This window comes from Ciona intestinalis, unplaced genomic scaffold (genome assembly GCF_000224145.3).
Source record: "Ciona intestinalis unplaced genomic scaffold, KH HT000305.1, whole genome shotgun sequence".
NCBI lineage: Eukaryota > Metazoa > Chordata > Ascidiacea > Phlebobranchia > Cionidae > Ciona > Ciona intestinalis.
This window is the reverse complement of record NW_004190626.1, coordinates 1,761-11,600: the sequence shown is the minus strand read 5'-3', so window position 1 is coordinate 11,600 and position 9,840 is coordinate 1,761. Positions and strand designations below refer to the sequence as shown.

The 9,840-nt window shown below is 37.2% G+C and overlaps 3 protein-coding genes across 4 annotated transcripts in view; 2 read left to right on the top strand and 1 right to left on the bottom strand.

Annotated features, from left to right (window-relative positions):
* The first annotated feature begins 2,694 nt into the window (after positions 1-2,694).
* LOC100177670 (intraflagellar transport protein 27 homolog) lies at positions 2,695-5,570 on the top strand. The gene is made up of 6 exons (XM_009859920.3): positions 2,695-2,785; positions 3,206-3,285; positions 3,990-4,052; positions 4,116-4,296; positions 4,541-4,650; positions 5,143-5,570. The coding sequence occupies exons 1-6, from the start codon at positions 2,752-2,754 to the stop codon at positions 5,239-5,241; spliced, it is 567 nt and encodes a 188-aa protein (XP_009858222.1). The 5' UTR covers positions 2,695-2,751; the 3' UTR covers positions 5,242-5,570.
* On the bottom strand, positions 5,475-7,270 carry LOC100182355 (protein FAM166B-like). The gene is made up of 3 exons (XM_002130038.5): positions 6,693-7,270; positions 6,109-6,401; positions 5,475-5,832 (listed from the first exon to the last, which is right to left on the bottom strand). Exons 1-3 carry the CDS (start codon positions 6,972-6,974, stop codon positions 5,544-5,546), a joined length of 864 nt encoding a protein of 287 aa, XP_002130074.1. The 5' UTR covers positions 6,975-7,270; the 3' UTR covers positions 5,475-5,543.
* Positions 7,271-7,408: 138 nt separating this feature from the next.
* The window catches only part of LOC104265585 (deoxyribonuclease-1-like), a 4,059-nt gene continuing 1,627 nt past the window's right edge, over positions 7,409-9,840 (top strand). The window contains exons 1-6 of one of the 2 annotated variants that reach the window (XM_018816562.2): positions 7,409-7,652; positions 7,833-8,002; positions 8,058-8,155; positions 8,296-8,408; positions 8,461-8,615; positions 8,679-8,932. In XM_018816562.2, the coding sequence (XP_018672107.1) occupies positions 7,515-7,652; positions 7,833-8,002; positions 8,058-8,155; positions 8,296-8,408; positions 8,461-8,615; positions 8,679-8,775 (771 nt within the window). In that variant the 5' untranslated portion in view covers positions 7,409-7,514 and the 3' untranslated portion in view covers positions 8,776-8,932. Of the gene's footprint in view, positions 7,653-7,832; positions 8,003-8,057; positions 8,156-8,295; positions 8,409-8,460; positions 8,616-8,678; positions 8,933-9,840 lie in introns of those variants that run through there. The other variant, XM_018816561.2, reaches the window with a different exon arrangement.

The following is a 9,840-nucleotide window of genomic DNA, read 5'->3' as shown; positions in this document are numbered from 1 at the left end:
GGGCAATTGCAGTGTGTCGTGTCGTTCACCGTACCACCACAATCTGATTCCTCGTATTTCTCTCCGGTAGCTAAAATTCATTTTAAACAATGGGGTTAGATGGATACCGTTAGCGCATAATATCCCATACAGAACTGTGGGGTAAGATGGATACCGTTAGCACATAATATCCCATACAGCACAATGGGGTAAGATGGATACCGTTAGCACATAATATCCCATACAGAACTGTGGGGTAAGATGGGATACCGTTAGCGCATAATATCCCATATTTCCTAATCGTTGTTTTTTCTTTGTTTACTACCAACTGGTTCGATAAAAACGAATGTGTTGCAATATGACGTCAAAAACTCGTGATCATCGTTGATTTTTAGCAGAAAGTAACTGGCTACGGCGCTTTCTTTATATAAATTTTTTTATTTATTTAGGAAAATGGGGTCCATAAAAAGAATTTAAAACAAAGTTTCTACCTTACCCCACCACACAATAACGCAGAACGACTTAAACATTCAACCTATTAGAAAACATGCGATGGAACACCCAGCTGTATTGCACGAAGTCATAAATATAAAGGACAAACAGGGTATGGACAATTACGATATATTTAACCGCTACAGTCTGCTCGTGATTCGGATTAATACGAGATATAATCTATATAAAGGAGTTATTGATGTAGCGAGTTTGTAGATGAAACTATGGGCCATCTTACCCCACCTACTGTACAGTACAGAGATACCTCTAGTGGGCCGTGTCATGAGACTAACCTGTTAGCGTTGAATTGCCCGCGTTCACGCACATTATGCTCAGCCGAAGAAGGATCACAGCAAGACGAAACATTTTTAAACTTAACATGATAACTAAAATTAAAAACAAAAAATCGCAAATATTTGTACAAAATTATTATATTAAATAAAACTTCTATAAGTCAATAAATATATCTAAACCAGCACGTTTAAAATCACATTAAACGTCATAATGCACTGGTAATATCATTATAGATAAGTTATATAACTGCTCTTCAACCGGCACGGTTTACCCTAGGGTGCATCAAAATATGCCAGGGGTGCACCAACAAAAGGAAATACAAGGGTGCATCACAAACTTCAACAATTTTCACCAATAATATTCAGTTTTGAACATTTTTAACAAATTTAGCCACTTTGATGAGTTCGTCGCGACAACTTTAGGGGTTCACCAACCCATAAAAGGTTGAAGAGCACTGAGTTGTATAACTGCTTTAATTCTACCGCTGTTATACGGGTTCATTTACGTATCGTGCACGTCATGGGTTTTTCTTCTAAGCCGCGACACGTTACCTGACGTCATATTCTGTTTACGTACATTTCTGCGGCGGGGGTAACAATTGCTATGAAATTTAACTTTTTTATATTCCACATTTTAGTGCTCAATGAAAACGTTAAAAACTCTTCACTTTAATTTCTTTTAGGCAGATTTTATATTCCCTATAATAAACTATTCGTTGGACTTCGTTACGAGGATCGTCCAACTTTATGAGCGTTAGATTAGGACCAGATTCACGAAATTATGGTTACCTAAATTTGTATTCCTATTCTAAATTACAATTTTACACACGACACATTTAAGACGCCCCAAGATCTCGCGGTACAAACCAACCAAGCAAAAACGTAGAAACAAAATTTATTAAAACACGAAAAAATAACTTAGCCATGTTGCAAAACAAACAAACTACAGTACAGTGTATTATAAGGGGCATTGTTCGCGTCAATAGGCCTCTTATTTTCTGAGCAGTTTAGGTGAATTCCTAGGCCGTGTATTGAGTAGGCCATGGCTATACGCTAGTAACTTCCGCTCGTTTGAATACAACTATCTGATGGTTTTAGTCACGACAAATACAAATTCTAAGAAACAAATTGTGACAAGAATTTTGGACAAGAATGAATGATGCAATGAACAGAAACAGTCTCATAATATCCTGCTTGTTGCGCTTTTATAAAAACATGAGTTTTTGGATAATAAGCCGCATTAAGGTTTCTGTTAACAATTGATTGTTTACACAGAAAATCTCTTAGTGGCCTATTTAATTCACATACACATTTCGTGTGCGTCCACTATACAAAGAAAGCACTTTTTTCGATAAAAATCTGCCAACACTGAACTTTACCTCATGTACCAGCCAATATAAATCTAACCATATATATTCTTTGTTTTATTTTTTAATATTTAATAAGGCCCAACTGCAATGATGGGGTAGGGGAGTTTACGTCTCATGTGCTGTCGTAAGGGAACTAGTGTCGTAATAAACAATATAAGCAGTTGAACAGAAATGAATTTAAAAATATTTCGAAGTTTAATCTTTTCGCGCCACAAAACATGGTTTCGCGTCCTAGTACACGCTCTGTAACGCGTGAGAGTGGTAATACGTAACTACAATGTATATTGCGGCTTGTTTACAAAAGGACTGAGCACCTAAAAGATAATTTAAAATGTTATGAGCAAAAGCAGCAGAAGATTAAAACTTAACCAAAACTCAAACATTTGATACGAAATTTGTTCATCTGACACCAATCTCACAGAAATGTTCTTCGATTTTTTGGTTCAATCACGCTTTAATGGAAACCTGCGTGATTATGTGGTATTTTTTTAGTTTAATCGCATATAAATAAAATTTAAATTGTTTAAGTAAAAGGGGACCAAAGGATTTATTTATATTGGATATCTATAAAATATTTAACTAACCGCTTGAAATAAAGAGAAGCTGACAAATTAAATATGGGGGTCGTTCGTGTGAAATGTGTTTTGTTGGGTAAGTTTTGATTAATTTAATAATTAGTTGGTTATTTAATATATTATGTTGTGCTCCTCCTAACTAACTTGCCTAATTAGGGAAATTGTCGTTTTTTTGCTTTTTGATTAGTTGTCTTAACCCGCAATTTTCTTCCAATTACAAGCTAATCGTTTTGTTGTTAATTCTCATCTCTTCGATATATCAAATAAATAAAACAAATGTTATTGTGTTTATAAAAATGCATGGTTCTACTGGGCTAGTAAAGAATCCGTCCCCTACGTTATCTAATCGCTAAGCGAAAAACTAAACTAACCCATAAATACCAACCTCTAACACTTCCCACCAGCTTAATCTATAACCAGACAATTGTTCACTAATACCCAATGAATATCTAATAATTATGTTAAATTATCAAAAATTAATTAAATTCCAACGCAGGTGATTCTACTGTTGGTAAAACTGCGATCACTCAAGCATATCATAGCGATGGAACGTCGTTTCCCAAAAGTTATATGATGGTATAATAGTGATTATGATGTCATATATGATGGTATTTAAGATAATAAAGATGTTGTGGTCGGTATTGTGATGTCATACATTTGTTTGTGATGTCATAATGAATCATGTGCGGGTATCTTGTATGAAATGTACGTTCTAAATAATCATTTAAATTAAAGCAGGATTTGGTCACGGGTACGGAACCACATTCGAATTTTTCGTGAGATTCGAATCCTTTTGTATTCGAATCTAATTAGAGGATTCTGTATTCTGTTTAATGGCGTCATCGAACGTCATCTGATACACTATATTAACAATTTTTGAAACTTTATAATTTAAAAAAAATAATTTTGTGTTTGTGGGACTTTCGAGAGTAAACGTTTCACAATGCCTTTTCATAGCCTGCTATACGTTTCATGACGCAAAAATTACCCAATAGTTCAATTTTTGATCATTTTACAGCTCATGATCCTACAAGGCTGCTATGAAAGAGTCAATAAACTGACTTATGTGGGTAAAATTATTTTTTTCTATAAATATAAAAAGATTCGAAATTCTAGATTCGAAATTCTAGATTCGAAATAAAGTATTCTAGGATGTCCAAGAATACCTAATTATTCTGTAATGTGCATCCCTAGTCACGGGGGTGGCATATACTTGAATCTTTTAGAGCTGTCCCCCCTTTTTTTCAACAACATTCTCTCAGAATTGTTTTCATCCACAGTCAACCGGAGTCGATTTGTTGCAAAAGTTTGTTCAGTTGGGAGAAGATAATAAGGATGTTGTGGTCGGTATTGTGATGTCATACATTTGTTTGTGATGTCATAATGTAACAATGATGTCATAATAGGATTTATTCATGTTTGATTCTGCGGGTAAAGAAGTGTTCCATCAACTTAACGAGGCAAGTTGGGACAAAGTCGGGATGTTTGTTCTCGTCTATGACATCACAAACAAAACTTCATTTAAGAATTGTCAACAATGGTTAAAAAAGATCAAACAATTTTCCGAACCGGGAAAATCAATTCCAGGTGAATGAATGTAACTTGTTTGCATTGCGAGGTATCGACAATTGTTATATAAGGGGGTTACAGTCAGTGGGGGAAAAGGCGTTTTACTTATTTATTGGGGAACTTATTTTACAGGAGGAACTTATTTTGGGAAAATACTTATTTTGGTTATGGAGGAACTGTTTTTACTAGTGGAACTTATTTTATGGTTGAACTTTATAGTTGAATTTTAGGTATTTTTTAAACTAGTTTCCCTTCCTCCCAGGCGTGGTCATCGGCAACAAAGGCGACCTAAAAGATCGACGAGAGGTCGAAGCCAACGAAGGAAACGCGTTCGCCGTCAAACATGGGTTGGTTTTCTTCGAATGTTCAGCTGTAAGTTTGCGGTTTATGCGTTGTGTGTAAAATTGTTGACGATATTTAGATACAAATTTTGGTAACTGTGAATCTGGCTCTGATCTAGGGCTCAAAAAGTTGGACGATTCTCGTAACCGCATTACAGTCTGGATCAAGTGTTATGAGATATGTAACAAACAAAAACCAAGTCCAACGAATAGTTTAAAACAAAAACACATTTCATAAGTTTTCTAATCAAATGGAATCAATTTAATTAGGTTTATAATTAATTTATAATGAAAACAATAATTTAGTTGCACCATGTTTGTATAAAGTTGGGACTTGGGAATATAATTAAAGAGCTTCTAACTTTTGTTATATACGTGTAACAATGATCACCAAGTTCTAAAGCCGAACATGAGGCGCTGGTACAAACAAAGTTACCCAGCTGCTTGTTATAGAATTCGCAAACAAAATTATATTTAATGCCGAATGATTTATATTGTGTTTGTCAAACACATTGTTCCCCAGAAACAATACGAAGGAATCGACGTCGTGTTCAAACATCTCGCCAACGAAGTTCATCAACTTTATCAACAATCAAGCGAGAACGTGCAACAAATTGAATGATGTTTCGCTTATTCAGAAAACGAAGATTTTTGTTGTAATTTCGAAGAAAAACTTCAAAAAATTTTCAAACAGTATTACGATAAATTGGATTACATTTATTTTATCAACACAACAAGCAACAAATCAAATGAATATTTGGTTTATTTTTTGAAAACACTTTATTTTTTTGCATTTTAATTATTACGTAAACAATACTTCACTTATTAATATCTATAAACAAACAACTTTGTTTATTAACAATGTACAACGAGTTAAACAATATTGGTTTATTTATAAAAACTTTATTTTTCTAGTTGCAATTATTAAGCAAACAATGATTTATTATAACGTGGTTGGTTGGTTGCGTGGAAAGATCGTGAACTTGTTCCAAAGGTCATGCCGACCCTGAACTTATGACCTGGGAGGTAGCCTGTATAATGAGGTAACAATCCACCATTGATGTAAATGGGTTGCAGTGGGTTCACCGGGAGGTCACTGGGACCAGGTTGGTTGATTGACACTTCTCGATTGGCCAATAGTTTCAACTCTTGTTGGTTTCGAGTAAATTCTTTCAACGATTCTCGGGTTAACTTTGGGTAAACGAGGGCAAACCTGGGAATATGGGACACAGTGGTTAGCCTGCCTCTTCTAGCATAGAGGAGATTCGAAGCCAAATGTTGCTACCATTGTTGTTAATTTAAACAAATGTCGCGGTGTTTGGTGCGCCTGCTTTTAGAATCGACCATAGAAGACACGTTCGAGGCTCGTCGCTGCTACTATTTGGGTGCATGAAACAGAACACCCGTTTTATAACGACTGTCGTTGCCCCGCCAGGCCAAAGCAAGTTACATCACACAGAATCGAACAAATATATTACAATGACATTACCTTGACCGTGACCTCGGTATGAACCCCGTATATCCAGACATGAAAGTCTTCGCCCCGTCGTTGATGTTCATGAAGTAGGGCGACACCGAGTGTTGGGGTTGGGTTAAGGAAACGTAAGGTTTCGGCTCCGCTAGTTTCGGCGTCATCGGCATCCGGGGTTGCAAAGCTCTACGTTTGTCCTTGGCCGCCGACATTTCGTTGGAGAAGTCTTTGGTTGCTTTTCTACAAATATCGGCGTATCTTGTCCCGAAGTGATCTTCTTTCTTGGGGATATAACCGGTGTACCCGGGTACCTATGTGTGGTATGGTAGTTATATGTCTGTGTCCGTGGGCAAGACGTTTACGTTTGGTGTGTTTAGAAAATACAGACTGGTACGCCTATAACTCTACTACAATACATAGTACAGTGGGGGAATATGGGACACCTATAACACATATTATCTCAATATCCTGATCTTGTTTTAAACAACTAACAACGGTCTATGGGAGTCGTGGGGATACAGTTTTATAATTCTGAATGTTGTTCACTTACTACCAAATGGGACGAGAAATAAAATATAAATAAGTTCCAACCAAACACGAACCATCTTATCGTTCAACTTTTTATCCCCCCAACTCTGTTTTCGAAGTCGTTTCCACTCGTTCCGCTCATCCGTGACGTCATTTCCGCTGTTTTCGGCGGGAAACAGATCCGCCAAAACCAACCTCCCCGACTTAGCAACGTTGGGGTCGGTCAATAACCGTGACGTCGTCTTGCCGTAAGTGTCGCCATATTGGAAATGAAATTGTGGGCTGTAGCCGCAGTAACCAGGGGGGTAATACGGTTCGTTGCAAAACGTCGTTCGTTTTGGACCGACTGCCGCCATTTTAATTTAAAGCAGAATGTTCAAAAAATAAAATTGAAAATATCAAATTATAAAATTGTTAACAAACTCGCATATATGACGTAATAATGCGTTTTGTTATGTAATACACAGCATTGTTACGTGTATGATTCATGTTTAAAGTTACAATTTATTAATAAACTAACGAGCTTTGTGACATCACAATATCGCGGTGTGACGTAGGCGTGTCCATCCCACCTTTGTGACGTCACAATAGGTGGATTGTGACACCATGAGAGCGATTGTTACAAACAATGCGTGTTGTTGTTAAGACAATGCTGGTGTTATGACATCATAGAGCGGAAGAAACGTGTTTATTCTAGAGTTGGCACGCGAGTTTACTGTATCACGGATTTGGCAACAATGATTTTGTTTTACACTTTTACTTAAGTAGTTTTTACCCGTTGCGTGTTTTAACAACTGTAGTTTCCCTGCTAATTCCCTTGTTTTAATTAATTTGAACATGGTCACTTTATTATAGATATAGTTGGGTCGTGCAATCATAGATACCAAGGTTGCAATATGAGGTTAATATTGTTGCTAACGTTATGTTTCATGAAAGTTGAAAGTTTGGATCAGCTTTTGATATCTGCGTTCAATATCAAGGTGTTCGGACAAAGTAAGATATCTAAACCTGAGGTTGTTGACGTCATAATTAAGGTGGGTACGTCATAAATAACGTGTATTGTGTGTATATAGTTCTGAAAGAGATCTTTGACATTTATATTTTCCATGCAAAGTTAAATTGTTGCATAAAAGTCATATTGGTAGCTTTGTGTCCAAAACAGTGGATATAATGCACATGCTTTTTGTAGTATTTTGGTCGTTTATTCCCAACAGGTGTTGTCACGTTACGACCTGGTTATCGTACAAGAGATACGAGATATACAAGAAACATCGTTCCCTACATTAGTTGAACAATTAAACGAAGGTGGGATCAACTATACTTGGTTTACCGGACCCAGGGTTGGAAGAACGTCATCAAAGGAACAATATGGTTTTGTTTACAGGTTTGTGACGTATATCGTGTGTTTGTGACGTTGACAATTGTTTTATTTTTTCCAGACCTGATAAACTGGAATTATTGGGCAAGTTTCAATACAATGACACGGATGACGTATTTGAACGTGAACCAATCATAACCCGGTTTCGCTGGTTGGGAGGTAAGTTAAGACAGGGGTCAGATGGTACTGGGGTAAGATGATACAGGGTAAGGTGGTACTGGGGTAAGATGGTACTGGGGTCAGATGGTACAGGGGTAAGGTGGTACAGGGGTGAGATGTCACAACCTTTATATCACCAGGTGGGGGTAGAGAGTTCACGTTGATACCAATGCACGCCAAACCAACAGATGCTGTGGCTGAGATGAATGGATTACTACAAGTTTATATGGATGCTGTTGGTGTGTATGGGAACGTAAGTTTATCAATGGTTGTTTCATCCATGTTTATAAATTAATTGTTGATAGAACACAATAATCCTGGGTGATTTGAACGCGGATTGTTCGTACGTCTGTCAATCATGTTGGGATTCGGTTGTTTTGAGGACGGATCCAACTTTTCATTGGTTGATTGGTGATGACGTAGACACTACGGTATCCAATACCGACTGTGCTTATGACAGGTTAAATATCATTGTGATGTCATAATACACCATGTATTCACCGTCACCACGAACTTGTTCCAGAATCATCGTTGCCGGAAGTGACCTCATAGACCTGGCGTGCGATGGCGACACCTACCGGTTCGATGTCGCGCTGAATCTAACCCAAGATCAAGTATGACGTCATGTGTGATGACATCATCATACATGCCGTTATAACACATGACATCATCACACATGACGTCATGTATGATGATGTAATGTGTCATGACGTCGTGTGTGATGCTGTTATACATTGTGACGTCAAAGGTATAGCAATTGTGACATCACAATCATTATTATGACAGGCCCTTGACGTCAGCGACCATTATCCGGTTGAATTCCGATTGTTATCGAACAGTAGTTACAAGAATACCCAAAGTGACGTCACATGGGTCACAACCACTCCACCAATTCCAACCAATCACATTCGAATATCAGCTTTTAACATCAAAGTGTTCGGACAAAGTAAGATATCCAAACCTGAGGTCGTTGACGTCATAATTAAGGTGGGTTACGTCATAACACAATCTGGGGTGACATTGTTAAAATACAGTTACACTCATAGTTGTCAAACATAGGGAACCTCATTGATTAATGTGGTGAATGCGATATACTTTGGCTCTGCTTGTTTGTATAGACACCTAACAGCAGGGTAAAATCTGGGGTGACATTGTTAAAATACAGTTACACTCATAGTTGTCAAACACAGGGAACCTCATTGATTAATGTAGTGAATGCAGTATACTTTGGCTCTGCTTGTTTGTATAGACACCTAACAGCAGGGTAAAATCTTGGGTGACATTGTTAAAATACAGTTACACTCATAGTTGTCAAACATAGGGAACCTCATTGATTAATGTGGTGAATGCAATATACTTTGGCTCTGCTTGTTTGCATAGACACCTAACAGCAGGGTAAAATCTGGGGTGACATTGTTAAAATACAGTTACACTCATAGTTGTCAAACACAGGGAACCTCATTGATTAATGTGGTGAATGCAATATACTTTGGCTCTGCTTGTTTGCATAGACACCTAACAGCAGGGTAAAATCTTGGGTGACATTGTTAAAATACAGTTACACTCATAGTTGTCAAACACAGGGAACCTCATTGATTAATGTGGTGAATGCAATATACTTTGGCTCTGCTTGTTTGCATAGACACCTAACAGCAGGGTAAAATCTTGGGTGACATTGTTAAAAT

Excerpts from the sequence above, each read along its gene's own strand:
- LOC100177670 (XM_009859920.3), top strand. The coding sequence starts at position 2,752 with ATGGGGGTCGTTCGTGTGAAATGTGTTTTGTTGG. Across the intron at positions 3,286-3,989 it reads TTCCCAAAAGTTATATGATG|TCAACCGGAGTCGATTTGTT; the intron begins GTATAATAGTGA and ends TTTCATCCACAG. Across the intron at positions 4,651-5,142 it reads TTTTCTTCGAATGTTCAGCT|AAACAATACGAAGGAATCGA; the intron begins GTAAGTTTGCGG and ends ATTGTTCCCCAG.
- LOC100182355 (XM_002130038.5), bottom strand. The coding sequence starts at position 6,974 with ATGGCGGCAGTCGGTCCAAAACGAACGACGTTTTGCAACGAACCGTAT. Across the intron at positions 6,402-6,692 it reads AAAAGTTGAACGATAAGATG|GTACCCGGGTACACCGGTTA; the intron begins GTTCGTGTTTGG and ends TACCACACATAG. Across the intron at positions 5,833-6,108 it reads ATACCGAGGTCACGGTCAAG|GTTTGCCCTCGTTTACCCAA; the intron begins GTAATGTCATTG and ends CCATATTCCCAG.